At 35.1% G+C, this 27,667-nt stretch overlaps 10 protein-coding genes across 21 annotated transcripts; 6 read left to right on the top strand and 4 right to left on the bottom strand.

The window, feature by feature from the left end:
- Positions 1-27: 27 nt before the first annotated feature.
- Positions 28-14,733, bottom strand: LOC148174781 (uncharacterized). Of its 8 annotated transcripts, none has more exons than XM_088037767.1 (14): positions 14,674-14,733; positions 7,634-7,861; positions 5,531-5,610; positions 5,277-5,441; positions 4,653-4,850; positions 3,982-4,596; positions 3,423-3,934; positions 3,038-3,376; positions 2,810-2,987; positions 2,506-2,674; positions 2,283-2,453; positions 2,001-2,229; positions 1,792-1,930; positions 28-1,447 (listed from the first exon to the last, which is right to left on the bottom strand). In XM_088037767.1, the coding sequence occupies exons 2-14, from the start codon at positions 7,740-7,742 to the stop codon at positions 1,391-1,393; spliced, it is 2,961 nt and encodes a 986-aa protein (XP_087893893.1). In that variant the 5' UTR covers positions 7,743-7,861; positions 14,674-14,733; the 3' UTR covers positions 28-1,390. The 8 variants fall into 8 exon arrangements, with proteins under 8 accessions (XP_087893893.1, XP_087893890.1, XP_087893895.1 ...); XM_088037764.1 differs by lacking the exon at positions 14,674-14,733 and adding an exon at positions 8,173-8,311; XM_088037769.1 differs by lacking the exon at positions 14,674-14,733 and adding an exon at positions 8,173-8,311 and having other exon boundaries at positions 2,822-2,987.
- Positions 8,671-10,207, bottom strand: LOC148174785 (uncharacterized). 2 transcript variants are annotated; one of them, XM_088037776.1, is made up of 3 exons: positions 10,035-10,207; positions 9,731-9,985; positions 8,671-9,675 (listed from the first exon to the last, which is right to left on the bottom strand). In XM_088037776.1, the coding sequence occupies exons 2-3, from the start codon at positions 9,978-9,980 to the stop codon at positions 8,747-8,749; spliced, it is 1,179 nt and encodes a 392-aa protein (XP_087893902.1). In that variant the 5' UTR covers positions 9,981-9,985; positions 10,035-10,207; the 3' UTR covers positions 8,671-8,746. The 2 variants fall into 2 exon arrangements, with proteins under 2 accessions (XP_087893902.1, XP_087893900.1); XM_088037774.1 differs by having other exon boundaries at positions 9,731-10,207.
- Positions 10,308-11,717, top strand: LOC148174784 (uncharacterized). The gene has a single exon (XM_088037777.1). It carries the CDS (start codon positions 10,606-10,608, stop codon positions 11,359-11,361), a length of 756 nt encoding a protein of 251 aa, XP_087893903.1. The 5' UTR covers positions 10,308-10,605; the 3' UTR covers positions 11,362-11,717.
- Positions 11,774-12,964, bottom strand: LOC148174783 (uncharacterized). The gene is made up of 2 exons (XM_088037778.1): positions 12,417-12,964; positions 11,774-12,369 (listed from the first exon to the last, which is right to left on the bottom strand). Exons 1-2 carry the CDS (start codon positions 12,568-12,570, stop codon positions 11,954-11,956), a joined length of 570 nt encoding a protein of 189 aa, XP_087893904.1. The 5' UTR covers positions 12,571-12,964; the 3' UTR covers positions 11,774-11,953.
- Positions 12,981-14,682, top strand: Dus2 (Dihydrouridine synthase 2). The gene is made up of 6 exons (XM_088037773.1): positions 12,981-13,184; positions 13,231-13,369; positions 13,420-13,752; positions 13,799-14,086; positions 14,135-14,461; positions 14,515-14,682. Exons 1-6 carry the CDS (start codon positions 13,016-13,018, stop codon positions 14,621-14,623), a joined length of 1,365 nt encoding a protein of 454 aa, XP_087893899.1. The 5' UTR covers positions 12,981-13,015; the 3' UTR covers positions 14,624-14,682.
- Positions 14,734-14,934: 201 nt separating the features above from the next.
- Positions 14,935-15,875, top strand: Polr2G (DNA-directed RNA polymerase II subunit Rpb7). Its single transcript, XM_088036591.1, has 6 exons — positions 14,935-15,055; positions 15,110-15,219; positions 15,272-15,431; positions 15,481-15,531; positions 15,582-15,719; positions 15,768-15,875. The coding sequence occupies exons 1-6, from the start codon at positions 15,044-15,046 to the stop codon at positions 15,816-15,818; spliced, it is 522 nt and encodes a 173-aa protein (XP_087892717.1). The 5' UTR covers positions 14,935-15,043; the 3' UTR covers positions 15,819-15,875.
- A 190-nt stretch (positions 15,876-16,065) lies between these two features.
- Positions 16,066-17,332, top strand: Rab18 (RAS oncogene family member Rab18). 2 transcript variants are annotated; one of them, XM_088037178.1, is made up of 5 exons: positions 16,066-16,146; positions 16,287-16,390; positions 16,442-16,751; positions 16,802-16,927; positions 16,974-17,332. In XM_088037178.1, exons 2-5 carry the CDS (start codon positions 16,323-16,325, stop codon positions 17,082-17,084), a joined length of 615 nt encoding a protein of 204 aa, XP_087893304.1. In that variant the 5' UTR covers positions 16,066-16,146; positions 16,287-16,322; the 3' UTR covers positions 17,085-17,332. The 2 variants fall into 2 exon arrangements, with proteins under 2 accessions (XP_087893304.1, XP_087893305.1); XM_088037179.1 differs by lacking the exon at positions 16,066-16,146 and having other exon boundaries at positions 16,153-16,390.
- A 58-nt stretch (positions 17,333-17,390) lies between these two features.
- On the bottom strand, positions 17,391-18,793 carry LOC148174778 (uncharacterized). The gene is made up of 2 exons (XM_088037177.1): positions 18,518-18,793; positions 17,391-18,471 (listed from the first exon to the last, which is right to left on the bottom strand). Exons 1-2 carry the CDS (start codon positions 18,650-18,652, stop codon positions 17,398-17,400), a joined length of 1,209 nt encoding a protein of 402 aa, XP_087893303.1. The 5' UTR covers positions 18,653-18,793; the 3' UTR covers positions 17,391-17,397.
- A 996-nt stretch (positions 18,794-19,789) lies between these two features.
- Positions 19,790-22,772, top strand: LOC148174777 (uncharacterized). Of its 2 annotated transcripts, none has more exons than XM_088037075.1 (2): positions 19,790-20,128; positions 20,551-22,772. In XM_088037075.1, exons 1-2 carry the CDS (start codon positions 20,044-20,046, stop codon positions 21,888-21,890), a joined length of 1,425 nt encoding a protein of 474 aa, XP_087893201.1. In that variant the 5' UTR covers positions 19,790-20,043; the 3' UTR covers positions 21,891-22,772. The 2 variants fall into 2 exon arrangements, with proteins under 2 accessions (XP_087893201.1, XP_087893203.1); XM_088037077.1 differs by lacking the exon at positions 19,790-20,128 and adding an exon at positions 20,218-20,503.
- A 444-nt stretch (positions 22,773-23,216) lies between these two features.
- Positions 23,217-27,510, top strand: eIF4A (eukaryotic translation initiation factor 4A). Of its 2 annotated transcripts, XM_088036157.1 has the most exons (5): positions 23,217-23,342; positions 23,833-24,475; positions 25,314-25,765; positions 26,683-26,872; positions 27,449-27,510. In XM_088036157.1, the coding sequence occupies exons 1-4, from the start codon at positions 23,323-23,325 to the stop codon at positions 26,825-26,827; spliced, it is 1,260 nt and encodes a 419-aa protein (XP_087892283.1). In that variant the 5' UTR covers positions 23,217-23,322; the 3' UTR covers positions 26,828-26,872; positions 27,449-27,510. The 2 variants fall into 2 exon arrangements, with proteins under 2 accessions (XP_087892283.1, XP_087892282.1); XM_088036156.1 differs by having other exon boundaries at positions 26,683-27,510.
- The last annotated feature ends 157 nt before the right edge of the window (positions 27,511-27,667 follow it).

The raw sequence follows: 27,667 nt of genomic DNA, 5'->3' as shown, positions 1-27,667 counted from the left end.
TTTTGTTGAACAAAAAACATAAAAGGATTGATATAACTGTTGTTTATTTATGAGATCTCTTAAGTTTCTGTTGCAGACAGGTGAAAACTGAAAGACCTTCTTCTACAAATTCTATATCTTACATAACAAAAACAAAATGAAATATTACAAAATATACAGACAACATTCACGTACATATTCGTCTAAGATTACGCTCTAAAATCTTATTTATAAAAGTACAAAAAATCCCAAAAATATCTGCAAAAAATAGGGATATTCACATTTTCGTTTTGTTTCAAAGTAGTTACAAAACTATTCCTAGTTTAAACGACTGTTTTTACAAAATGAAAAGAACATCACTTATCAGTGCTAAACTAACAAATTTACAGAAGAAGTTACTAAATTAATCTATGATTATTATTTACAATTAATCAACTAATATGGCATTAATTACTGGCATAAAAATGCGTAACAAAATGAAAACATCTCAGCGAAAGGCGCTGCGATATACTACGAAGTTAGATTTATAGTAATATCCCTGAGTCTCAACTAAAACTATACAATTTCACTCTAACATTGTACATTAGCAATATTATTTATGGTTTCACGCATTTTTTAATCAGTAGCAATGTACATGCATCTCAATAACTTAGTCTTATGTCAACAAATTTATCCTCAATAGACGTTGAGTTCATTCTTTTTAAGTGTGACTAGACTTAATAGAAACGTAATTGAGCATATTGCAGTGGCAGTGATAATTAAGTCTATAAATTATTCGTAAATGTCATAAAAATTAAAACTACTTAAAATTATGGAAATACCTTCATACTCACTACAACAGAACACAATTATGTTAATATGATCCTTTTTAAAGCTTTAATATGACATAACAAAATGAGTTAACAATTATAACTTAATAGTACTCGAAGAATACGAAAGATAACAGTTTTGACACCCAGTCGTTGAACAGTTTATGAAATTTGCCACAAGTTTTAAATTGAACATTCGGAAGCTAGCTATCAAGTCACAAACATGGTGGTTCCAGGTGAGCATGCCAAAATTTTAGGCTTCGATTTAAAAGTCGTTGCGTAAAAAAAACAAATAAACATGCAAATAAATTGCAAAAGCAAACAATTTTTCTAAGCAGCTTTTTATAAATGCCGTACCACTATAAACAAAGTAATTTGCAGGAACCACCTTAAGTACAACATGTTGTACATTTTTATAACCAGTTACCTAGAGAACCTACGAATTCCTTTACGTTTTTTTTCTGCTTATAAATATTTATCAAGAAAAACATTTCATTATTATAAAGTACAATGATTCGAGGACAAGTAACAAACGATCAATTAGTGATTTGTCAATGCAAGTCTAAAAGCCTCGTTATACTGAACGATGGATCCACGTATTCTCAGCTAGGTTTCGATGTCGACTGATGATAAACATCCGAATCTCTTCTGATTACCATCTGGGAAAGAAAATTTTTAGCATGACCACTGCCTTAATGAATTAGTAGATGATATGAGTTAATAAGCGTCACCATTGCGCATTAATCAACATTTAAAAGACAAAAAGATACAGAAATTCCAAGTCAATATTTTAAATGACTTGAAAAAAACGATGAATACTTCAGCCCAGTAATTGTTAAACGGCCGCAAATTTTCTACATTTCATATCAAACTGACGCGCCATGGCAATTGCGTCGTCACAACTTTGCGCCTCCACATAAACCAAGCTGAACAACCCAACAATAAGACCACCTTTATGACGAAAAGCAAGAAACAGTGCAACAACTTCTAACAGTCAAAATACCTGTTGTTGCGACGAAGGCCCAGGCCCCTGCCCTTGATACAACGGATACGGCTGAGGTCTGGGAGCAGAGCGTCCACTAGTGTCTGCACTTTGACGCAACAGACCACTATTGGGATACCCTGAACCAGCCGGCGAATGTCTACAATTCATTTACATTGATTGTAATTTCGCGCTGGCCACAATTAAGTTTAAACTAGTGCAGAACTTACCTAATCGATGGACTTGGTTGCGACTGACTCGTTGCCGGACTTCTATGGGAATGTGGTGGATACGCCTGTGCAGGGTCAGAAGGCAAACCATTTTCTACAACAACCGCGGGATTCGGATGCTGAGAGCCTTGCGGGTGTGCAGGATAATTCGAGCCGTTGCCGCTGTGTCGCGTTGTGGAGCGGGGCACATCGCCATGACTCGCCCCCACGGCAGGGTGAATATTATTCACTGAGAAATCAAAGAAATTCGCACTTTTTCAAAGTGAAACCAACTGTACAAACCTGTGTGGGAGTGGGAAGACTGAGGAGTTGCTGGCTGACCAGTCAATGGTATCGCCAATCTTGCATTAACAGCCAATAAGTGATCTCTTCTCTGCAATAAAGAACTCACATGTTCTTCTAACCGCAAGTTTTCGGCTCGCAGTTGGTGCAAGCACGAGAGTAGAGATGCAACTGCAACGTTCGTTTTGTAACAAAAGATGACAATGCCATGAGATGTACTCACTGTCAAAATGTTGAGCTTGTTCCATTAAAAACTGCGATCCCTGCTCCCACTGTCTTTCGAGAAGCTGATCAAGAGTTTGGGGGATGTTCCCGCCGCCTCCTCCTAACATGCTCGAGAAACCGCTCCCTGCAGAGGCTGTGCTGGAGCCGCCAGTACTACTTGCCCTCGCCTAAGAAATAGACCACAATAAAACAACAATTCTCGCAGTTTGATCCAAAAATTCGCTTTTTAGTACACGTATTTTTGAACCATTCAGAAAGGAAATAAAAAAAGAAAATTTGAACAAAAGAAAACGAAAAAATACCGAAGCAATAACCCTATGATGTAGCTGAGGTCCGACCATATTAGAGTTGTCGTTGGGATTAAAAATGCTGTGAGCCTCCAACTCGGAATTAAGATGGTCCGACATCTTTTGCGCCATATTGGAGTTGGGGTTTAGCTGGTTTCCAAGCATGTGCGGTGCAGTAACGCCATTCTGAAACCTAAGACAAACTGTAAATTTAAACGCTCCGGGAAGGAAACGCAAACTTACAGCTTCACTTCTTTAGTGTCTTTCGGCGACTGTGACCTCGCAAGTGCCGAAGGAGCACTCTTTCTTGTTTTGGTTTTTCCACGACTACTTGACATCGAAGCACTTTGACTTTCCGAGCTCGGACTACTTGGCGGAGAATCCTTTATCTGTGACTGAGATATACTCGCAAAAGCTCCTGGTACTGGAGGCGTGGAAGAGTTTTGAGATCTACTTGAGCGTTTCGTTGAGGAAGTCGAAGAAATCGAAGTATTGTTCAACTGGCTGATGATTCCATTGGCTCCTCCTGAACTTCTCTTCTTTCCTCGACTACTTTTCTCTACCTTATCTAACGAATGCGACCTAAAATCCCACATAAATATCTTTTCACAAATATATGTTTTAGTACCTTTTATGGGCAATATCTTGATTCGAAGGAGAAACCTCCAACTCCATGTCAACTTCAGTGGTAACAGCGTCTTGTTTCTCATAGGTGATCTTTAACCCTCCTCCACTCATCTCTGAGCTAATAATGGAAGTTCCTTGATTACTGTTGCCGCCAGTCATGACCACTGATGTTGTATTAGGTGTTGCACGTTCAGGACTGGTTACAGGTCTTTCAGGGTGCAAAACAGGAGGGGCTGAAGTAACGACGTTCGTCTGATTACTGAGAATTGTAGGATGGGGACTCAGATTGGTACTGGTTAAAGGTACAGAAACCACAAGTGAGTTAACAGGGTGAGGGGTTGGTTGGATTATGGACTGAGGTGGCAACGAAGGCGAAGGAGCTGTTTCTAGACCGATGTTTTCAGATAATGTTGAAGTCGTTGATGCAAGAGATATGGTTTTTATCGTTGATATTGAAGTTAAGGCAACGATCGGTTGGTTTGTTAGAATAGATTGAGTGGTCTCCACTTTTATCTACGACCAGAAAATGAGAACGTGGAAGAATAAAAAACTTAACAAACCTTCTTCTTCTCAATGTTGTCAATCACGTTTCCTTTCTTCTCTCCAGCTGAAGTTGGTCCAGCCAAATTATCCACCACAACGCTGGGCGTCGAAGTGGTACTACCACCAGCTTCACTGGGCACTACCGTAACCGGCGTAGGCGTCCTCGAATTATTCTTACGTTTTTTCGAACTTTTCGAATCTTTAACGTCCGTTTTACTTTGGTCTAAATCTATTTTGCTGTCTCTAGAATCAGTTTTACTATCCGCACTAAGCGTATCAGCACTAACACCACTGTCTTCTACACTTTTGGCACTACTTCGAACACTCGAACTAGAAACTTTCAGTTTATCTGAACTTTTACTGCTCGAGGTATGGACGGTTTTCTGATGTGAAGAACTAGACGAGCTCTTCGTGCTCGAGCTCGTCTTTGAAGACGAGCTTTTGCTACTCGAACTCGTCTTCCGTTTACTCGAAGACAACTGAGATGACGACGACGCCGACGTCGTTGTTGTTGTTGAATTTTTCGATGCCACGGCGCCTTCAGCTTCCTTTTCAGAGTTTGAGTCAGACAGGTGATTTTCAGACGATACAGGTTTATAAGGTGGGATAGTTTTAACGTTACCTCCTTTCTTCTGCATGATGTATAGTTAATTTGTTGATTGTAATTACTACAATTTTAGTGTCTTACCAATTTACTGTAATGATGCTGACAATAGCCGCAGTACTTCACGTTGTCTAGGTAATTCCCTGCTTCCTCACACAGTAAACCCAAACTCTGCGCACAAGTTACGTGGAATTGTTGTTTGCAACCAGTTTTATTGCATTGCATACACGCACCAACTGAAGCACTTGACGCCTTACCCTTCTCTTCGCATATGTAACAAGTCTAAAAAAAGGATTGCGAACTCATTTTCGAAATTACAAGGAAAAAACACTTCAATTAAAGTTATGAAAAAAGCAACGATATTGACCACTATCGATTTCCCTATTTAAAACTGCTTATTGAGCGAAAATACATCAAAGCGAATTATGTGGTTGATACACTTTATAGAAAAAACTTACAAAAGCAAACATTCTACTTACAAAGTTATAAAGTTTGACATTATACCATTCTAGTTTTACATAACATTATCTTTTTTAACTGCAATAGTATCGAATAATTTATTTTTAAAGGATGTAAAGGTAATATTGATATAACCGTCGGCAACTATAAAATTTGGTCTCTTTCCAATATTTGTACAAACATAAATACAGACATCAAATATCCATCTTTCAACGTTATGTTACAGGATATGACATGAATTTCGCTTACCTTACTGAAGCGCTCGGCTGGAATTAATTGGAGCTGAATCGGTTCCATCGTAGTAACATTTCCAAAGCGCACTTCTGGAATGTACAGAGCACATACAACGTGGGCCCAGCCCGAATTGTCGGTGCGCTTGAGAGCACCATGTTTGCTGGGACATAATTCGCATTTCTGCAAAATATCACCCAAAAACAGATCATTAATAAAAACTCTCAATGAAGGTTCCAATAGAACATACTTCAAGAAAAAAAAAATCTCACCACTTTAACAGATCGCTCTTGACTTTCGCATTTACGACAATACCACGGTCCAGTGGGAACAGTAACTATACCATAGCAAGCTGAAAATCATTTAATTAACATTAATTAAAAGATAATGATGGATTTTTGTAAGTTAACGAAACAAGCACGTGTTTGCAAACTTTGCGTTCGGATACTGTTTGTTTGGGAGAAATTCGAGACGGTCGCGGTACAGAGCGGTCATAAAGATATTGCCTTTATAGCTTTCCCTTGGTAAAACTACCTGCTGAAGATTTTGTCATCACCAATTTCTCGGAGTTCACCCTGGATTTGTCACGGACGACAATACACACCAACAAAACGGAGATAGCAATTCGAGGAAAAGACAAATTTACCGTTTTAAACTAAATCCATATGGCTCGTATCAACTTATGCAATAGCACGTTTAATGAACATTCCGATTTGTAGTAATTTAAATAATTGATATTTTTTGTCACACTTAAATGCAAAGCCTAACGTAATTATAAAGCTTATTATGCTCATTATTGAGACAGGTACTAATTATGAGAAAAACAGTTTAGGCGGGAAGGAGAGAAATAAGGTCGTTTGATCCGTTTTTTATTTGGCGAGACAAATTCACTGAAATAAAAATAATTCTACTTACTAAAATCTTGAATTCATTTCCGAATCTTTAGTTCAAACATAACATACCAACAGTTGCAACTTTGTTAATATGAGTTACGCAAATAGGCAAAAGTACTAAAATACCTATAAAACGTAAACTATGGACTATAAAATAATGATTTGCATGAATAAATAACACTAATAAATTTGCTGAACTATCAAATTTAATAAACAGCCAGTTGAATTTCTTTCATAACCAGAGAATCTCAAAAATGCCGTTTCTGAATATTTTCGTAAATTAATTCGTTTCCTTGGCTTATTTTTAGCTGTTTGCCGAATTGATGCATGGTAAATTAAATAAACAATCAAAGTTCTGTCTAATTTAAAATAATTATTGAACCAACAGAAATAAATTTTGCAGTTTCGTCTTTGGAAAATTAAAAAAAAACTAGAAGTAATATTTAGTTTTTGCAAAAAATAATATTGCTTTTCCTCTTAAAACTAATATATGGAAACCTAAATTTTTACATGTTATGCAACAATTCAATTCAACTTGACCTTGCAGTTGCTGCGAAATATGAACATTCAATAAAAGATGTTGATGATAGAATAAAAAATGTTATTAAGTTAATATTATGCAATTGCAAAATAATAAAGAAAAACAAAATTCAGAAAAAAATCTTTTCGATACTCATCAATACATGACTAATTTATTAAACAGATCAATGACTGTTCGACAAAATGCACCACTAACTAGGACTAGGTCAGTCTAAAATTGGAGGAGGTGTATTTGGTTGGACTAAAGTGGACTATATAGGATTTAAAATCAGTGGACTAACGACTAACGGATTAAATGTGATTGATGATGGATACAGAAATGGATTAAATTATTTATGGAGGCTACCTAATTTGGGACTAGACTAAATCAAAGTAAATTTATGCTCAAATATCAATATTTTATCTTCTGCAAACTGAAACAAATCGCAAAAATTCAATTCAAAATCAAAAATAATGTTTATTAATGGTTCTCGAAAATGGCAAATGTGTATACAAATCAGCTTATTTAGTTAATTTTTTTCACAACATCAAATTTCCCGCCTTGGATTTCTAGGGTCATAAACTAAAAATCACCAAATAGTCACCCATCCCACAAGACAAGTCGCCTTCCATTCAACGTCAGGACTCCAAATAAGGTTAATTGAAAAGACAAAGTGCCGCTAAATTTCATTGCAAAAGAGCTATAACCACTATCCTCAACCACACAAACAGGTGTTCAGAAGCGTCGATAATTCAAGGCCATTAACTGACAGTTTGCTGACCGAGTTTGGGCGGCAACCCAAAATACCTCAATTTTTTTTCAATCAATGAGCACCTGAAGCATTAATTCGCAAAATTTTTCGCGATTTTCCTCCTATTTTGTAATAACAGTAGCAGAACGCACTACTGTAAGACCGTTTCGTTTTTGTATTAGTTCTTTTGTCATCTTAAAACTAAGATTACCTTGATGAACAGCAACAGTGCAAGATTGTCCATCGCAGTAAACAAGTGGATTTTCAGACCATCCTCTATCGTCAGAACAAACACAACAACCTCCTACCATCTCCCTCATAATGCAAAAAAGCGTAGTTTGCTAAACTAGCGATTCGACAATCCCACCCCGCATTTCCAATGCAATAAGTTCACATTCATGGCTACACCATTAAGTTGTACATCTTCAACTAAAGAATCCTGAAACAAATACCAACAAATCACTATAATTTACCTCCAAAGAGGCGACATTGTTTACTTTATATGCTACAAAAAACAAACCAAACTATCGCCTGTTATGTAATAACACTTTACGCAAATGAAACATTAACAACACCGTTTGCTTTACTTATACTGTTAACCTATATAAGCTTCTCATATAAATAGAAACCTCCTGGTTTGATTTAGACGAATCACTATTTATTTACTCTAGCGTGCTCATAGCGTCATGTCATTGTTGAGTTTAATTTGTACTATTTCACCTCAAAACTGTTTACTGGAGATATATTTACCGTTGATTTTCTTATGTGAATTCAAGAATTCGAGAAATTAGGCCACATTGCACGTACTTTTGTGTAAAAATGCATTATAAACACATTCTTCTATACAGCAACCATTTTGTTTTTTGTTATATTTTGCTTTGCGTAACGCGCCAACACGCATGCGCCGGCGTAGGATCAAGACCGCGAAATACGAATCAGACGAAATGACTATTTCAGTAAATTGTTTAAAAAGTACACTTAAAAATGTCCATAAAAATTAGACATAAACAGTTACAAAATCAAAATTATTTTAGACATAAACACGGATCTAATGAGATACTTTTGACCCGGCGCATCCACCACATTTTCACATTTAAATTACCAAAAATAACTGAAAAATTAAAACATTTTTAAATCAATAACAATTTATTTTAATATTTCGTTGTCCAAGTTGGCAACTTCCAGTATCTTAATTTCCGCAACTTTACAGAACGGTAAAGAAACTGTTTTTTTCAGAGAATAAAAACATTTTTGGAATATCGATTTTCTATATTTATTTTTCAAACAATTATTAAAAATTTCATTTAAATAAAACAATTATCTTCTAAAGAAATGACCGACTCTGATTTTTGCTCTTCAAAGAAAGGCAACTGTCGCAACGACTTTTTTTCGGTTGGAATATCTCAATCATTCGATCCTTTCTTATTTTATCGAAGGAGTAACGTGATAAATGTCCTTCCTGAAATGTTTTGCACTTTTCCTTGTACATGATATAAAGTTGGTTCCAAGTTTTAATATCACTTTGAAGATAATTTTTCTTTGCGCTTTTCCGACAATAATGAGAAGGCAACAACGGCAGGCTATCAAAAAACTGTGTTAAAAATGTAAACTTTTGAGTCACAGCAATTGTTCTTTTAGTCTGCACCGCAATTGAATTCTCAGGTTCGTCTTCATTTCTGACCTGCGTTTCTTCAAAATCATCTTCGGAGTTTTCTTGAATATCACAACTTTGATTCGAATAAGTTTTGTGAAACATTTTCAACCAATAATGGACAAAATCTTTTTTTAAGCCAAGAGTATTTAAATACATAAACTGGCAAACCGGCACATGCTTGCCATTTATTTGAAGATGGTAAATGTAGGTAGAATGTCGACGAGATACACTCTTCGTGGTTTTTTGTTTACTTTCTTCAACTTTGACAGTGCAACAAACATACATTCTTTTCGAATCCCAAGACATCTTTTTCCAAAAATCATCAAAGAGTGTTTTCCTTTGCATTTCTGTGACTGTATTGCACAGACGAGTCTTCCATTTTACACAAGTCTGTGAATTGCAAGCAGGCCCAAGTTTACGTGGTTGCTGATTAACATCATGAATGATGACATTCGTCTTTTTCTTGTCTTGTCGACGGTAGCCTGTGTATGCTCCACCCTCCATTCTTTGCTGTTTTGTAATATTCCTCTTCCATTCCTTTATATTTTTAGTTTGTCTTCTTGTTTTCTTGTTACCTTTTGAAGTAGAACTCTCACCAACTACGGGGAAAACCCCATCACTTTAAGAATTGGGCTTAACTTCAGATACTCTTACCATTTTGAAGATATAACTCCACGTTAGTTACTGCTTCAACAGGGTGGACAACATCTTCATTTTCAGAATGAGGTTCTGGATTAGCCTTCGTAATTTGGTGATTATTGTCATGAATTAATGGTACATCTCCATTACCATTTTGAAGGCAATTTTGAAGAACCGTTTCTAGTATGGAAGCAGAAACTTCACCATCAAGATTTGAGGCCATCAAATTGGTATTACAGTCATTACTATTGTGATCTTCTTTCATACAACCTTGAACGATATTAGGATTACTTATGAGGATCTTATGATATAGTCTAACCACAATCTAACGAATAAATAGATGACAGTTTTGTAACCAAGTCTGCGCGATAAAAACTAGTACTGACAAACCAAATTTAAAATAATAGTGGTCTTGATACTTAATTCAAAATTTTAATGTGTTAATGACCTAGGTTGAGTACAGTTCACCCAACCATCTAGTGCGGTTATAGCTTTGACTTATTAAATAGTTTGCTACCTTACCGCAAACCCGCATAAATATAATAATATCTTCAAGTGGTTTAAGTCTTCTATGCTTTGAAATGAACCGCAATACATGTTTTTACCCAGCTGCTCAGTCTTACAAATGGAAACAATGAAATTCCTCAAAATACGGCTACATTCCTCATGAAGAAGCAATTTGAAAACAAGCAAAAACGAAAAAATCCAAAATTTGAGATAGAAGAAGTTGCCACTTGAACGACGATTTCATAAATCTGCATACATTTGAAAAAATTGAAGTTTCTTGTCAATCAAAATAGAAAAATTCAGCTGTCGCTCCTAAATTTTAGAATAAAGATGTTGTGAGATTGAATTCCGTCTTGCAGTTAACAAAAAATTGAGAAACAAACATGGAGAATCAAAAAGAAGACACAACTGAATATCCTTTTCCATTAAATCACCTGCACGGATTAATGTACTTCCTCTGTTGTCGAGTAATAAGTCTCTTACTCACTAAAACCTTATTTCTAAAAATATCTTCAGGTAACACACATTGGCATCATTTTAGTATCGCTTTCCTACGCAGTATGGGCATATGTAGCTGTTTATTGTCTAATTCAATACAACGCCAAATACCCGCACGATTTAATGCGATTTGCGTATGTAACACTGGGCATAAGTGCACTGAACAGTTGCATGGGAGTCACCCAAATTTGTATGTTACCAACACTCCTAAAACCACCTCAAAGTGTTTTCTAGTTTCCGAGAACGCCATGACTTCGGTAAAAGCTCTTCTAGAAATGTTTGAAGCAGCTTTAACAGTACCATGTTTAACAACAGAAATATGGCTCAAGTATGCCGTTGCCCAGAAAGAAGTAGCTTGGCTGCACACCATCATCAGTTTAATACCAATTTACATTTTTTTGTTTCAACATTACACAAGACAGGATCTTATCGACTTCAGTGTTGTACTAAGTACCATCTCGTTGATGGGGGTTGGTGTCTTACATAATGATGCCTATGCCACGGGATGTGCCGTTTTGTCTTTTTTGACGTACTGTGTCTTTATGCTCAAAAATGAAATGTCAATGGAACCGGCATCGAAGCAGATTCATAACTACTCCATGGCTCTATTTACTTATTGCGCTTTTAAAAGTGTCATTTAAAAAGACAGCAAAAGTGAAGATGTTTTTGTTTTGTCTTTTTTGTGTAACGAAAAAGGTGGAAATTAAACATACAATTAACGAATGTTTCGTAATGGCTAAAATTGCCAAAAAAACATTGTGAAGTTTACACTTACCTCACTGCAATAATTCACAAAAAAATATAACTCACTAAACCTAAGCAGCCATGAAGACGTACAATTTATTGCCTACAAAAGTGAAATTTAACATTAAATTACTTGGATATTCTCCGTTTCCTAATTATGTCGTGTGAATACAAACACGAAGTATCCATTTACGACGGACAGAATGTGATTCATTAAAGTGTATTTGAGATTCACAACAATTCTACATATTTCATACATTTTTTAACGGCCACTACAGATTTTTTTCTATGGAAAAACCAAAACTCCAGTTGCATGAAAACATTGTATATATTATCCAACATATAATCTTGTCAAATACAGTATAATAAAGGATATACAATAGCATGAAACATCATATATAAAAATATATACGGACATGACAACAATGATATGCAATTTCCGAAGCGAACAGTTATAAAAATTGGTCAAAATACACGTATCAAAAAAGATTACTCCAAATAGGTCATTAGCGCAAAATATGTAAAGAAGCATAGGCCGTAATTGTACAAGTCTTGAGCAGGTATTGACTCAGAGTCACGTTGTTTCCAAACTAAATAATAATTAATAACAAAAGATGCAGCAGCTGCAATCCCCCAATATTTTTCTCCTAAAAACGACACTACACCTAAAACAGCTACCTCAATAGGAACAACAAGATCATCATATTTTTCAGAAATATCGTCTGAACATAGAATCCAGTATATACACATAAGCCCAGGGATTGCTATGAGCGCCCAAGATGCATAAGGATTATAACCAAGTTGCAGACATTCAGCTATTGTAAGACAAGGAAGAGCCAACATTAACTGCACATAAGTAGTCAGTTTATAAAATATATCAACATCGTCACCATATTCAGGATTTCCTAAAAGTTGAAAATAAGACTTTATCAAATGTAAAACCTGCACTTACCCCACCTCCAAACCCCAAGCATTGAATTAATTGTAATTATTCCAAAAGTCAGGCGTGGAAAATGTACCGCAAAATCGGAAGTTTTGGCAAGGCAATAAATTCCTGTGCCTGCCAAAGCGATATGGGAAAGGGCTGTTGAGAATCGGTGAGGCATTTCTGAGTTTGATGCCTTTGTTCACATTAACTTTCTCTCAAGAAATAATGTTTAAGGAGTATTGAATATCATTGTTGATGCCAGAAATGTAAAAATTTATCACAGCTACCTACTTGTTTACATTCCAAATTTCAAAAAACTAAAAAAAGAAAATAACCACACCGTTGCCACTTACTCGTCTTATTCATAAATCCAATACAAATGTAACTTCTTTTTATATTGAAAGTGGACTTGAAGTTACGAATATTGTGCGTAAAAGACGGATTTGGTTAGACGACTTTGTCAGTGTAATAAACAGTTAAAAAAATTGAGCGACATGTGACTGTGACATTTGGCAATAACGCCGGCGTTGAACCAAGTAATTTAAGGTTAACCACACATGACAAGTGACAGTTGTAATTTTATTGTAATGACACTTGCAGGTTAAAAATATTCAGAACTCACTATGACGAAAACGAATGTTTTAAAGTATGGAAACAAAATCATATTGGCCCCCATGGTACGGGTGGGTACTTTACCCATGAGACTGCTTGCGCTGGATTATGGAGCCGACATTGTTTATAGTGAAGAGCTAATCGACTGGAAGTTTTTAAAGTCAGTGCGACGTGTAAACGGTAATTTTAAAATCCCACGTGCATACAAACTACAAAGCAATTACAGATGTTTTAGGTACAGTTGACTACCTAGACAAATCTGATGGTTCTGTTGTTTTCCGAACTTGTCAAAGAGAGAAGGAGAAAGTGGTGGTACAACTAGGAACATGCGACGTCGAAAGAGCCCTAAAAGTGGCTAAAATGATGTACAAAACGTGGCTTTAGTTAAAAACTTTTTCATAATTTTATATTGCAGTGAGAATGATATTGCTGGGATAGACATCAATATGGGTTGCCCCAAGGAGTTTTCATTGAAAGGAGGAATGGGGGCTGCCTTATTAAAACAACCAGAGAAAGCCAAAGCTATTTTACTTGCACTTACTCAAAATATAAGTATTCCAATCACGTGCAAAATTAGAGTTTTTGAAGATGTTGAAGAGACAATCAAATTGGTCAAAGAATTAGCATCAACAGGCATTGCAGCCATTGCTGTTCATGGGAGAACAAAAACGGAAAGACCTCAGCATCAAAACAGAAATGAGACAATCAAAAGGATTGCAGAAAGTGTTACAATTCCAGTTATCGCAAAGTATGTATGATTTAAATATAGAATGGCAATTATTTATTAATTTCAGTGGAGGTTCCAAAGAAATTGACAAACATCGAGATATTCACAACTTCAAACATCAATGTGGCTGTTCTAGTGTTATGATTGCAAGAGCAGCAGAAGGAAACTGCTCCATTTTTCGACCTCAAGGGTTGTTAGATATAGACACTGTAATTGTAGATTATTTGAAATATGCTGTAGATTACGACAATTCACCTAGTAATAGCAAATACTGCGTCCAAAACATGTTGAAAGAACTACAAGAAACACCAAGAGGGAAAAAATTCTTAGAATGTCAGACATTGGAACAGATCTGGTGTCTACTCCTTTGTTTTAATTTCTGTAAACTCATGTAGTATTTTAGTTCAATCTGGGACATGGCCGATTACTGCCGGAAAAAACAATTATCTTTCCAATCACAAGGAATCCTAGGTCGACGCGAAGTCACCCCTGATATGTTTAGCCCCAAACCTAAGAAAATCAAGACTGAATTAGATGATGACCTCATTGAAATGAAATGTGCCTTCATCAGAGTAAACTATCCTGAAGATCCAGACTTGCCCAAGTCCAAAATCATTGCATACTGTGGAAAGAATAAAATAGACTTGCCCACTTATAAAACTATAAATCAAGACAAATTATTTAGAGCTGTGGCGACATTCCAAGGCAAAAACTATAGTTCATCTTATTGGTAATTGTGCCATTCTTACTAACAATAATGTAATTGATCAAAAAACATTACAGGGAGAAGAACAAGCGGTTTGCAGAGCAAGGAGCTGCAATGGTTTTAGCTTGCCATCTTGGATTAATTAGCAAAGAAGATTTAATTAAAGACGGCAGTATGTTGGAATAATGAGATTTCCATATATTTTTATTATATTTAAATAAAGTGGTTTTACTCACCGTGGAAAATTTTGATTAATTCTAAAAACAGAATGACCCACACATCACCAGCCATATTCAAACTGACAGGGTTTTCATTTTTTAAACCAAAAACATTGACTGGCAAAGCGCGCTTATTTTCAATTTATGCTCTTTTGAATAAAAATTTCTACTTTGTTCCATATTTTTACGTAATTGGGGTCAATTATAGTTATCTAATAAACGATGATTAAGTGTTTTTAAGCTACATTAGACAATCAAGAACGAATAAATTTTAATTTTAGTTGCCCGCGTCAAAAGTTGTACCGGTCATTTGACATGTAAATATAACCCCACTTTTAACAACGAAATTTGATATTTTGAGTGGAAAGTCATTTCGTCGTAAATAGAAATGTTTTATCATGTAAAACACTAATTTACGTTTAAATTTTACACATTAAAACGTTTTGTTTTTTAGATTTCACTAGAACATGAAATTTTGTTACACCCCCAATACTTTGGGCCCCAATTACATGAAAAAGTCAAGGCAAAATTGTATTCCGAAGTAGAAGGAACTTGTACTGGAAAGTGAGTGCTAAATTCGGCATAACATTTGTATACTAATATAATATATCTGTAGATATGGCTTTGTTATTGCTGTCACCACCATTGATGGGATAGGGGCAGGTCTAATTTTGCCAGGACAAGGATACGTGGTGTATCCGGTAAAATATAAAGCTATAGTGTTTAGACCCTTTAAAGGGGAAGTACTTGATGCTGTTGTGCGTCAAGTAAATAAGGTAATGCAAGTAATCACAATTAAGAGTGAATTATTCAATGAAATTGTAGGTTGGGATGTTTGCTGAAATTGGTCCATTATCATGTTTTATTTCTCATCATGTAAGTTCAATTCAGTATCAAATGAACCAAGTCTTTAACAAGTGTTGCAGTCTATACCAGCAGAAATGGAATTTTGTCCCAATGTGAACCCCCAGTGCTATAAAACTAAAGATGAAGATGTGGTCATTCATGCAGAGGGTGAAATTAGACTTAAAATTGTGGGTACCAGAGTGGACGCCACTGGAATTGTAAGATACAAAAGGGTGATTTTGAATTCCTAATCCCCTTTGTTTTAGTTTGCCATTGGAACCTTAATGGACGACTATTTAGGATTAATTAGCAGTTAGAATTAAGATATTTTTAATTACGAGATAATACCATTAATAAAGGAACTTTTTTACGCATTGTTCGAGTTTAATTTCATGGCAAAAAATAATAGATGGCCCTGTTCTGGGTCATTTAAATTGGTATTTTTTAGACTACATTTCAGTCTTTTCGTAATTGTGATACAACTAAACATAAACATCATAAAATTACGTATATTTAAGACCCCTGTAGTAAAAAATTTCGAAAAAAATAATTTTCGTATTCTAGGTATCTGCATTACCGATGGGTGTGATGTAAACAATGACACATACCTGTCAATGTGGTTGTCAAAAGTGCCAATAATTTAATGTAAATTTAATTTCGTTTTTCTTCGATCACGCATTAACGACTCATTGTCAGTGCTAACAAAACCTGCATATCAAAAACCTTTTAATCCATTCATACACTAATACTTTTTCCAGCTTATAATTTAAATAATTTTATTATAGTCATTATTTTGGAACGACGCAAAATCAGTGAAAACAATGGACGAAGAAGTGTTAACAACTTTAAAAATCCTTATAATTGGAGAAAGCGGTGTGGGAAAGTCGAGGTAAATACAAATAACCACATAGAATACAAGGTATAAAAAATCTGGTTATAGTATCCTGGTTAGATTCACTGAAGACAACTTTGACCCTGATCAAACATTAACAATCGGCGTTGATTTTAAAACTAAAAAACTGTCGCTCGACGGGAATACAGTAAAGTTAGCAATATGGGACACTGCAGGGCAGGAAAGATTTAGAACGTTAACGCCGTCGTATTATCGTGAAGCACAAGGAGCTATTCTAGTTTATGATGTCACTAATTATTCTACCTTTGCAAAATTAGAAACGTGGTTAAATGAATTAGAAACGTACTCAACAAAGCCCAATATTGTAAAAATGATTGTTGGGAATAAAATTGATATGGTATGTACACTTAATTGTAACTGTCAAGATCGTCAAATTAATTTTTACAGGAAAACCGCGAAGTTAGTAGAGACGAAGCAATGAAATTCGCTAGAAAGCATCAAACTTTGTATATTGAAGCAAGTGCAAAAACTAGAGATGGTGTCCAGTGTGCTTTTGAGGAACTAGTTCATAAGGTAAAACAAAAAAGGTTAGTCTACAAACTAGAAATCGTGTTTTCAGATAATTCAAACCCCAGGACTGTGGGAATCTTTTGCTTTAAATGGTAACTTTCAAGTTGATAACAAAGATCATCCAGAAGATTCAAGTTCTTGTTACTGCAGTTTAGCTTAATACTCAACTCACAGCTTTTGGCTTAACTGTTGTACAATCAATTTATATTTTTAAGGATGTACCAATATCAATCTCGTCATATTTTACATGTTTACATTAATTTTCTTCTTTATTGTTTTTATTTTGGGAGTGACAGCTTGGAGAATATAATTTAAAATAAAATTTAGTACTTGTCTTTACTGCAATAGCAGCTTAACTTTTTGTATATCTATGTTATTGTAAAAAATGTAATATATTTTTAAAACATTCAGGTGGATTTTCTATAAAGTGCCCAAAAAAGACTGTATACATGGAAGTTTTTTTTATTAATTAATTAATCTTGCGATCGCTTTTTTCTCACAGTACCGCAATGGCTTTCAGTATGTCGTTTCAAGTGTTTATTTGTGAGAAAACTCTTTTCACATTTTAAACACTTGAACGGTTTTTCGCCGGTGTGTCTCCACATATGGTCCTTTAAATGCACCGCTTGCATAAAACCTTGTCCACAATCCTTACAAATATGCGATGGTCCCTGATGTTTTTTGATGTGATACCGCAAATTATCGCAGTTTTTAAAAGCTGCTCCACATAAGTTACATAAAAAATTCCTATTTTCGCTATGCATGGTCTCGAAATGACTCTTCAGAGCTTGTTTGCTCTTGAATGTTTTTGTGCAATTTTCCCCTGTGCATACAAACTTTTTACATTTGTTGTGCATTTTTATGTGTGCGCTACAGAGATCTCTGGTAAGGAACCACTTGTTACAAATATTACAACTGTATTTATGTTCTTGGTAATGTTTGAGATAACTGTCTACGCTAATAAAACGCAAACAGCAGTCTTTGCACTCTAGTGGAAGATTGTGTTGGATTACATGATTGGTAAGTAGAGATGAATTCTCAAAAAAGTGTGAGCAAATGGGACATGAGACTAAATCTAAAGGATCTGATGGTTTGGTAGAAGTTTCTTCCAATCCTTCTGAATTTGTTTTTTGTACTTGTTTAAAGTTTCGATCAGAGTCTGAATCAGTGGTGTCATTTTTATACATCCTCCACTTTTCTGTGAGTCTCACTGATTTTGCTATTAAGTAGTCCTCATCAACAGACTCGTCACTGTCATCATCACAGGTGATGGTGACATCTTCTTCAAACGCCTCTTCATTTTTTTTAAATGAAGGGTTCATACTTCTTTTGATGTAAACGCCACTTTCATTTATACCAGGCTCACTCTCTTCCAAACTATTAATTTGATTAATCCCATTGAAATCTAAAACACTGGACTTTTTGCCACTTTTGTCTGTTAAAATTTTTTGAGATTTCATAAAGGTTTCCATAAACTTGTAGGCTGTACATAAACTGCTCACACAAGGAGGACATAGACCTTTTGGTAGGTGGTCTTCTTTTATTATCTGTAATTACCTGTTTTAATAAATAAAACGGTGGAAATGTACGTACTTTAATTGAGAAATAATTCAACATTGAGACAATTGTTGTGTCTGCATCAAGCGCCGTTTCAAAAATTGGACACATTTTTTGTGATAATAACAAGCATGCTCTACAAGTTTGAAGATTTTCTTCTTCACTGGTCATCTTCTAAACAAAGAACTGAGTTTCAAATCTTTTAAATTTTAAAAACACTTCTGACAAGTTAGAAAGTTGGGTTAGGTTATTTGTTGACACTTGATTTGTCAAAATGATCTCTCCTAATTGGTCCTAATTGGCGGTACATTTAATTAAGATGATATTTAAATATAAAAATGAAAATGCTACACGATAATAAATAAATTGTTCAGGTAAGTTTTTTTTGATAAGCTTGAAAGGTTTTATGGAAATACAACTCAAACTCCGCGATAGCAAACAATAACTATTATGTATTTCTTTTTGTTGTAATTTTTTTTTATTTTGTTTTTATGACTCCATTTAGGTAATTGGAGTATAATTAACACGTTCTGTGTAACAGTGACAATAAAATATATGATACAAACTTTATTTATGTATTTTAGACTAATCTGGCATTTTAAACGGAAGACAATTGAATGATAAACATCGTAGTTTATGGACTTGGTCTTTCCTTCTATTATAATTATATTTCTAATTGACCCGTACAAATTTACAGACACATTTTTATAATTTGAATAAATTGGACATCACAGTAAGAGTAGTCTCGAAACAAAATATAAAGAAAAAATTAAAATCGGTAAAATTTTAAATAATTATTGCACTTCTAAAAACAGTACAATTTTGATTTTAAAATATTTGCATGCACGACTTAATCTATAGGACTTTATCATCCTTATCAATTCTTTTGCTCTAAATTTAACTTTGGCAAAAATTACATGACGTGTGCGGGTGTTCTGATTTATTTGCGTCATTTACGTTATCAGTTTATCTAAAAGCAATAATAAACAGATTTATTAATGTTCAGCAAATTTTTATTATTGATTATTACCAGACCAGCATTATTAAATATGAAATAATTTATTGTCTCCCAATTTTATTGTACCTACGGATTGCGCTTCTTTCAGACTTACAATAAAAAAATAAAAGATCATGGCTCTGGTCCGTTATCATCACTTATTTAATCAGTTAAATTGTATGTAATCTCCAAGACTTGAAACTTCTAAATCCGTAAAACAACTTAGACATTTTTAGAACACAATTGTCACTATCTCATCGTTTCTAGTGGGGAAGCGACACATTTATATTTCTTGTTTACTGTAATTGTGATAACAAGGATCAATCAGTCGAACTTTGTTAGTCGTTAAATAACATATTTATGAAGAGTAACAACGAATTTGCAGTGAACCATTGAAGTTGGTTCAAAACAACTTCCTTGAAAGGCGACGGTTTCAGTGTATCCTTGAATATCAAAAATATTGAAAATGTAAACAAGTTTATGTGATAATTAATTGATGTTGCATCATAACAGACGCAAAAAAGTAAAAACGGCCAAACATTTTGTTATAAATCATCGTTGAAGCATGAAGAATTCAGGAACAACAAATTCAATTAGCCATGTCTCATATTACAATGGATACAAGTATAGCTCTATTTCGAGTTTGCACAGTAAGTTGAATTATTTAAGTATAATTACAATGATAACCACTAATTTAGGACAATTTGAATCTTATTTGAAATTCCCGCCAAGGCTAGATGGCGTTCCGAATATTTTTTACTTTGACATAAGTTTGACAATTATGACAGTGACAACTTCAAAATTAGAAATGTAAATAAAACAAATTTATTGGTTTACGCTAAATTTAACAACTTTATAAAATAAAATCCAACACTTCCAAGCTTTCCATGTTTACAATGTTACAGTGTCACATGCTTACATTTGACATTTTTTACTGCAAGTTGTGATAGCCCCCCCGAGATTGAATGTATAATTTAGCCGCTACATTCGCTCTCCGTTATTATATTAAGTGTTCACAGCCAAAGGTTACAGTGGTTTTTTCACCTGCTTATCATTGAACATTTTTTTGCAGAAATGGGTCAAATTCATGGTGCTAAAAGAGTCTTGGCATTCTTCTTGCTAACAGTATTGTTCCCAGCAATATTGATAATCCTCCCATTATATCTGAGGCACAGTGTTTTCGCTGATGTTACATACCCAGTGGCTGAATCAGATGTAGTAGCAATAGTAGATGGAGTCTCTTCAGTTTTCTGTAGTTCTCATAGTCTTCGAATGAATTCAACATTCAATGCTTTCCAGTTGTATGGAAAACCTACTTTAAGCCAGAAACGTAAACACATCAGATTGAAGAAGTCCATGACTCTACCTGATGACACCTTAGAATATTGGGGCTTCTTCCTTCTGAAAGGAGCAATTGTAAAATTACGGGTATGTTCTCGATTTGACGGTTCTAGAATTCTAGTTGTAAGAGGTGAAAAGAATCTGAGAACTTGTGGCCTTCTTGAACACAACTTCCAAAAATATGGTGCCAAAATGGATGAAGAACACAACAGAGTTAAAGTCACGTTTGAAAATGCGGCTGAAATGATGGGGGTCGTTGATAACAACTTGGTGGATAGGAACACAGCTGCGGAAGATGACAATGAGGACGATGTAACGTTGTATGTCAAAACGCGTCTTAATAAGGGTAGAATTAAGCTGTCTGATGGAAATGTAGCAATAAATAAGACTGCAACAAGTACCTTAACTAAATCAAATAATGAAACTGATGAAACTCGGCATCACAAAAGGCACACGAGGCGAAAATCTGTTGAAAAACTTGAACACGCACTTAACGAAAACGAAAATAATCGAGTCAAGCGCGATTTAACAGCCTTGGACGGACATATAGCCCACGGGGGCAATGCTCGCAACATCACTGCTTTACAGCCTGAAGAAAGCAGTGCTTCAAGTTTTGAAACAGATTTGTTGACTTGTTATGATGGACAAATTCTTCTAACGGAGGGGTTTCCTCCCAGTGATCACTGTAGTAACGTTAGGGAGTTAGAACAAAGTAATCACATGGTTACTGAACATGAGGTAGCTCGTGATGGATATTACTACTATATTTTTTATTCAGATAACGATTTCGTGAAAAATGATATACATGCTATTTTTGATATCTACAAACCCACGTATCATTATACAAATTCTTCCAAAGGAAATGACTGTATCAATCAGACCGAATGTAGTTTCCCATTGTCGTTTTGGTCTGATGACACTGTGATCGTTGAGGTGCCTACCAGAGATGGTATTGACCATGAAGGCGATGATATTACTTTTTTAGTTAGTACGTGTCATCCTAGAATGTCCATTTATATGATTTTTCCCATTACTGTCTTATTTTTAATACTTGGATGCGCATTTTTGTAACCATTATCTGTATTGTCAGACAATTGTGATATTTATGTCTTAAGCTAGAGGTTTTCACAGCAGGTTGTGAAGAAATAGTTATTGTACAGTCACTTGTTAAGATTGCCTGAAAACTCTTTTGTTATATTTTACTTTATTTATTTAGGAATACATTATGTACAAATGAATGATGTGCAATACGAGTTCTGTTGAGTTGTCTGAAATAAATTTTGGTCCAAAAAACTCAGCTGACCACAGGACCATCAATATTTTTCATTTTATATGTATACTCTAATATACGTTAAATTTATTGATATTACAAGGATTGTTCCAAGAAAGTTGTAAATTTCAAAATGTATTTTTCGTCGTTGTTATTATGTGTTTACAGTTACATACAATGTTCAATTCCACACATCTAACGCTTATCAAATAAGTTAAGGACTGGTAATTTAAGTTTGTTAATTAATTGTGTTCAAATTTTATCGTTTTATAACAACAAATTTCACACGTATCGTGCTAATTTTGCATTGTTTTTTGCCATAACTGTAATACATAGGCGAGCAATGCTTTTTCGATTATCTTTGAAAGAGCGTGGCTTTCATAATATAAAACAATTCGATAAGTTGTATAATTGAAATAATATTTATAAAACCTCGCAAATCTTCTTTTGTTAGTTTTATAGTTTTTACCATTACTTGTTGAAGGTTGTTCTCACAATTTGAATTTAAATTGAAAGTTTTTTATTCGCATCACAAACCAATGCACAAAATTTCATTAAGTTAGGATAAAAATAAGAATTTTTGTACGATTTTTTGCTCCTTATGTTAGTTAATTCTCTTAGGAATAAACTTATCTTGAACAACTTACGAAAACAATTTATGTTAATAAAAACAGCCCAAGTAATTAGTGTTTTATTTCTCTTTTTAATTTTCTGGATGTAAATTTCCATAAAATGAAATGACACTTTTATTAAATTCGTTGCAACTCATAGAATAATGCAAATAATGAGAAGCTGTTTGCACCATCATACAGGGACGTCTTTTTCATTGTAAGGACAAGTCCGTCTTTTGTTCTTTGTGCAAATCGGTTGTCATATCCCGACAACAAACTGACAAAATTCGCAGTGTACATGTCAAGCAATCTTTAAATTTTCGCGCTTCAATTTGACAGTGAGAGCAACTTCCGACGTGGGAGAACGGTACCGCGACCATATTTGTCCGCAGTAAAAAATTGTACGACGATTTCGTACAATTTTCGCGCATAAATTAACAATCACAAGCTCTACAACGCTCGTGTTCAGTGAACAAATCTTTCACAGAACTTGTCGTGTCAAGAAAAAATTGTTTTCCCGGTTCGTTTTGTATTTCTGGGTCCAGATTTACCTTGGCGTAGGAATATAACACCTTGCATCTAGCAGTGGAAGTCTTTCCGTTTAACTCAACGCGAGTGAATCATGTCAGTGAACCAAGGAAGGTAAGTTTTGTTTTTTTGACAATAATTAAGTCGTGTTTTATGTCAAATTGTAACTTACAATGTCGCTGTGACTGTGTTTGATAAATTGGCAATGTCAGAGTGGCCACAAGGCGTGTACTTTAGTCACTTTCCGTGGAATTTTTCGGCGTGAACTCACACTGCCTCATGCCAACATGGCGCATAGGCATGTTCAGCAATTTTTAAATATTGCGGCGTTCTAACCCTGTCGCAGAAAATGGCGTGATGCGGATAAGTCTAGCTTATAAATAGATTCAGCCGTCTTGGCTAAGAAAATCTCCCGCGTGCGGTAATCGTCTGGTTACTTCCACGCTCCACGTGAAGAAACCATGTGGATTATGTAATTTTAGCGCGATATGGGGGCTATTGGCGCTTTTGAGAGCGCCCTCGTGGCCCCGACGCGCCCAAACATATGCTGCGCTTGTATCACCTTCGTCTGAAGGTCGTTTCACTAAATCCTTGATGCTTTTAGAACAGAAGAATGGGACAAAAACGGTCCCGCTTCCGAGAAGGAATCTCAGGCGTACGATGGCCCCCCGGGAATGGACCCCGACGGTGTCATCGAATCCAACTGGGAAGAAGTGGTCGACAACTTCGACGACATGAACCTCAAAGAGGAACTGCTGCGAGGCATCTATGCTTATGGTTTTGAAAAACCTTCCGCGATCCAGCAGAGGGCTATCATACCATGTGTTAAGGGCCACGATGTTATTGCGCAGGCGCAATCTGGTACCGGCAAAACCGCCACTTTTTCAATATCAATTCTTCAACAAATAGACACTACACTTAAGGAATGTCAGGCGTTGATTTTAGCTCCTACACGAGAATTAGCCCAACAAATTCAGAAGGTAGTCATTGCTCTTGGTGACTACATGAATGCCCAATGTCATGCTTGCATCGGAGGTACTAATGTCAGGGAAGACATGCGGAAGTTGGAAGCTGGTGTCCACGTTGTTGTGGGAACGCCAGGAAGAGTCTTTGATATGATCAATAGGAGGTCATTAAGGGCTAATTACATCAAGATGTTTGTTTTGGATGAAGCTGACGAGATGTTGTCTCGTGGTTTCAAGGATCAGATTCACGACGTCTTCAGAATGCTCAACTCTGATGTTCAGGTAATTACTTTGGTTTTAAGTACTTTTAGATTCATTTCAAGTGGCTTCCGGCACTCTTTAAATTAAAGCTCATAGCAACACCAATCAAATTAATGTTCACCATGATTGTCGTCCTGTGATTCAGAATAAAAAATATTTCTAGGAAATTACATAATTATTGATACTAAAGTGGCCAAATGAATAATCTTATCTAAATCAACACCAAGTCCTTGAGGTACTCATGATAATTATATACCGTATTGTGTGTTTGTTAGACATGTGCTGCTCAAATTCTGTCTGGACTTTTAGATTCTTTTTATCTAATCTGTTTTTACTTAAATTCTTATTCAAAATCCAATTAACTATTGTTCACAAGAATGAGAAGCAAAACATGTACAGTTATGGTTCAACATACAATTATTTTGTTATAAATCATAAATTTCCGTCTTGGAGTCGTTGAAAACGTCGATTTTTTGTCCATTATTGATTCATCAAACTCTTTCAAATCAGACTTTTTATCGTAATTGACAGTTATATGATTTATTACAACTTGTAACAAGGTTCTCTGAAAATAATTTCAGTAACAAGTTTTGTCATAATTGTTTCCATTGAACTTGACCTGAAATAATTGGGAATATGAAAATGGTTTTTGTAAAGCCTTGATATTTATCTTAACGGTAGTAATTTCTCCTGATAGGTGTGATCTTGATCTTGCACAATCTGGTTCTGGTTGCCGACTTTTTTCAAAGCTCATTTACATATGTCGTTGCCACTTATCCGACGTTTCACGAAATGGCTAAACTTTTATTATCTTCTTTACATGATCTTTTTTTAATGATATAAATTTCTATAATTGCAGGTTATTCTTCTATCGGCCACGATGCCAGGTGACGTGTTGGATGTAACGAAGTCGTTTATGCGTAGCCCCGTACGTATCCTCGTAAAAAAAGAAGAGTTAACCCTAGAAGGTATCAAACAATTCTTCGTCTATGTAGAAAGGGAGGATTGGAAGCTGGAGACCCTATGTGACTTGTATGATACTTTGTCCATCACTCAAGCAGTAATCTTCTGCAATACTCGCCGTAAGGTCGATTGGCTTACCGAAAATATGCACAAAAGAGACTTCACGGTGTCAGCCATGCACGGTGATATGGAACAAAGAGAACGTGACGTCATTATGCGTCAGTTTAGGACAGGATCATCTAGAGTTTTAATCACGACGGATCTGCTTGCTAGAGGGATAGATGTTCAACAAGTTTCACTAGTTATTAATTACGATTTGCCTTCAAACAGGGAAAACTACATTCATAGGTATGATATTTTATGTTTTGTAAAAAGCCGATGTGATCTTTTTATGCGTCAGAGTCAGAGTGATTGGAATGTAATAACTGTATTTATATTAATTTTAATTTCTGGTTTTATCACTGGATTTGTGTTTGACGCGGCATTGCGTGGGTAACCACATCATTTAAAAAAAAAAGGAACTTCTTTCTGGTTCTTTCAATTTAACAGTGCTTATGCAATGCACCGCGAAAACTGGTTTTAAAAAAGTGTAAATCCAGGACTGGAAAGTTTCGGTGGTAATAAATTAAGACTCGGAAGATATGGTCATGCACATTTCAACCTGTACATTCACAGTTGTGGTTCTACTCATTTTCTGATGCCAAATAATTAAAAATGGACCCCTAAATTATGGTGTCGTTTTTTTAGTTTGTTTTTTTTTTTCTTCATATAAATAACACTTTCATCATCAGTATGCATCACCTAATTATCATTGTTAGAGTTTTTGGTGTAATTTAACCAAATTTAATTTAATTTAGTTTATTTTACTAATAATCAGCTTTAAGCAAAAAACCCGTACAGTGTTAACGATTTTGGTAATCTTAATATGGCATGTCTGGAAATTACTTCAAGTCGGAATATAATGTTGAGTTGTAGTGTCAGACGTTTCACCCCAAAAGTCAAACAAATCTTTACTGCAAAAACGACTCTGTCATAAATCTAGCTTTTGTTGTAAAAGTTTTTAAAACTTAAGCCGAGTCATAAACATTTCTAAGAGACTGTTTATCTCTCAATTTTTTAAATCTTGTCTAGGGGTTGAAACAATTGACGTCATTTATCGATTGTCTACCAGAAATAGCTTGTAGTTTCTATCAATAACTCGCTGGTTAATTTAAACTAGTGGGTGATTGTTATGGTGAAATTTTGATGATTCTTGTGGTTTCCAGGATTGGCCGTGGTGGACGTTTCGGTCGTAAGGGCGTGGCCATAAACTTTGTGACGGAAGAGGATAAACGTACGCTCAAGGACATTGAGCAGTTTTATAATACAAAAATTGACGAAATGCCAATGAATGTGGCCGACCTGATATAAATGCGGTGTTGCTGTGATCCGACGTTGCCTAGAGTTTCTTTTGGTGTGAGTATTAGCTGCCCGTGCTCAGTCTGCGACTTAATGCGAATATTGTGCGCCAATTCGTCTCTTTAGGCCAGCGCCGTATTCAAGCGCAGTGCTGCCTATCTAAATAAATAAACTTTTTGAGTGTGTCAATTTTATATAAATATATAAATATTTGTCGTTTCTCCTTATTCTTTTGATTGGTTAACCTATAATTGTATTCGTCTAGTTTTAGTTTTAAATTATATTAGATAATTAGTATTTATAATTGAGGAGACTCGCTCCTGTATGGGGGCTGCGGAGCGTCCTGTTTTCCCTTTAAGGGATGTCACAAACGGTCGGTTTCTTCTTCCCTCCCAACAGTTTTGTCGTCTCCACAGGGGTTTAGTTGGCTTCTGGAAAGGTTATTATAAATATAAAAAAATTAGAAGGAAATATTGCCGCTCTGTGTTTAATGTTTGGAATTTCTTTTGTATTATAATCTGAATAAAATGGTAATAACAATTTAGACTTTTATTACGTAACACCTCTCCAAAAACCAAAACCCTTGCATTGTTGAAATGATTTTTTTGATACTCATACTCGTTTTATTTCTAGGCAGCAACTATACCTGTGGGATTTTGGAAAATAAAGATCTTTATTCCATTTTAATAAGTTCATCAGTGGTTTTGCTTTACCTAACTTTCCATTTTCCGTCACTCCTTAACAAGATTTTCTTAATTCATTCAAGGATATATATTTTTATTTATTTTATTGTAACTTAAAGACTGGAGCTGATTTTTAATTAAGCATTTTTCCACACCTGTTATCTGTTCA

Source organism: Gnatocerus cornutus, chromosome 5, assembly GCF_029298725.1.
Source record: "Gnatocerus cornutus isolate USDA-ARS CGAHR chromosome 5, icGnaCorn1.1, whole genome shotgun sequence".
NCBI lineage: Eukaryota > Metazoa > Arthropoda > Insecta > Coleoptera > Tenebrionidae > Gnatocerus > Gnatocerus cornutus.
Note: the sequence above shows the minus strand (reverse complement) of the source record. Positions and strands in the feature narration are given on the sequence as shown.

Bases quoted from the DNA above. Each gene is read 5' to 3' on its own strand.
- eIF4A (XM_088036157.1), top strand. From the start codon at position 23,323: ATGTCAGTGAACCAAGGAAG. The intron at 23,343-23,832 runs GTAAGTTTTGTT...TGATGCTTTTAG, and splicing joins ATGTCAGTGAACCAAGGAAG to AACAGAAGAATGGGACAAAA. The intron at 25,766-26,682 runs GTATGATATTTT...TGTGGTTTCCAG, and splicing joins AGGGAAAACTACATTCATAG to GATTGGCCGTGGTGGACGTT.
- LOC148174784 (XM_088037777.1), top strand. From the start codon at position 10,606: ATGGAGAATCAAAAAGAAGACACAACTGAATATCCTTTTCCATTAAAT.
- Rab18 (XM_088037178.1), top strand. From the start codon at position 16,323: ATGGACGAAGAAGTGTTAACAACTTTAAAAATCCTTATAATTGGAGAA. The intron at 16,391-16,441 runs GTAAATACAAAT...ATCTGGTTATAG, and splicing joins AGCGGTGTGGGAAAGTCGAG to TATCCTGGTTAGATTCACTG. The intron at 16,928-16,973 runs GTAAAACAAAAA...TCGTGTTTTCAG, and splicing joins TTGAGGAACTAGTTCATAAG to ATAATTCAAACCCCAGGACT.
- LOC148174783 (XM_088037778.1), bottom strand. From the start codon at position 12,570: ATGCCTCACCGATTCTCAACAGCCCTTTCCCATATCGCTTTGGCAGGC. The intron at 12,370-12,416 runs GTAAGTGCAGGT...TTCAACTTTTAG, and splicing joins GCTTGGGGTTTGGAGGTGGG to GAAATCCTGAATATGGTGAC.
- Dus2 (XM_088037773.1), top strand. From the start codon at position 13,016: ATGACGAAAACGAATGTTTTAAAGTATGGAAACAAAATCATATTGGCC. The intron at 13,370-13,419 runs GTACAAAACGTG...TTTATATTGCAG, and splicing joins CTAAAAGTGGCTAAAATGAT to TGAGAATGATATTGCTGGGA. The intron at 14,462-14,514 runs GTAATTGTGCCA...AAAACATTACAG, and splicing joins AACTATAGTTCATCTTATTG to GGAGAAGAACAAGCGGTTTG.
- LOC148174778 (XM_088037177.1), bottom strand. From the start codon at position 18,652: ATGACCAGTGAAGAAGAAAATCTTCAAACTTGTAGAGCATGCTTGTTA. The intron at 18,472-18,517 runs GTACGTACATTT...AGGTAATTACAG, and splicing joins TGAATTATTTCTCAATTAAA to ATAATAAAAGAAGACCACCT.
- LOC148174781 (XM_088037767.1), bottom strand. From the start codon at position 7,742: ATGAGGGAGATGGTAGGAGGTTGTTGTGTTTGTTCTGACGATAGAGGA. The intron at 5,442-5,530 runs GTGAGATTTTTT...GATATTTTGCAG, and splicing joins AAGAGCGATCTGTTAAAGTG to AAATGCGAATTATGTCCCAG. The intron at 4,851-5,276 runs GTAAGCGAAATT...TCCTTTTTTTAG, and splicing joins CAGCCGAGCGCTTCAGTAAG to ACTTGTTACATATGCGAAGA.
- LOC148174785 (XM_088037774.1), bottom strand. From the start codon at position 9,980: ATGAAAGAAGATCACAATAGTAATGACTGTAATACCAATTTGATGGCC. The intron at 9,676-9,730 runs GTAAGAGTATCT...TTTTCCCCGTAG, and splicing joins GGAGTTATATCTTCAAAATG to TTGGTGAGAGTTCTACTTCA.
- Polr2G (XM_088036591.1), top strand. The intron at 15,532-15,581 runs GTAAGTTCAATT...CAAGTGTTGCAG, and splicing joins CATGTTTTATTTCTCATCAT to TCTATACCAGCAGAAATGGA. The intron at 15,720-15,767 runs GTAAGATACAAA...CCTTTGTTTTAG, and splicing joins GAGTGGACGCCACTGGAATT to TTTGCCATTGGAACCTTAAT.
- LOC148174777 (XM_088037075.1), top strand. From the start codon at position 20,044: ATGAAGAATTCAGGAACAACAAATTCAATTAGCCATGTCTCATATTAC. The intron at 20,129-20,550 runs GTAAGTTGAATT...ATTTTTTTGCAG, and splicing joins CTCTATTTCGAGTTTGCACA to AAATGGGTCAAATTCATGGT.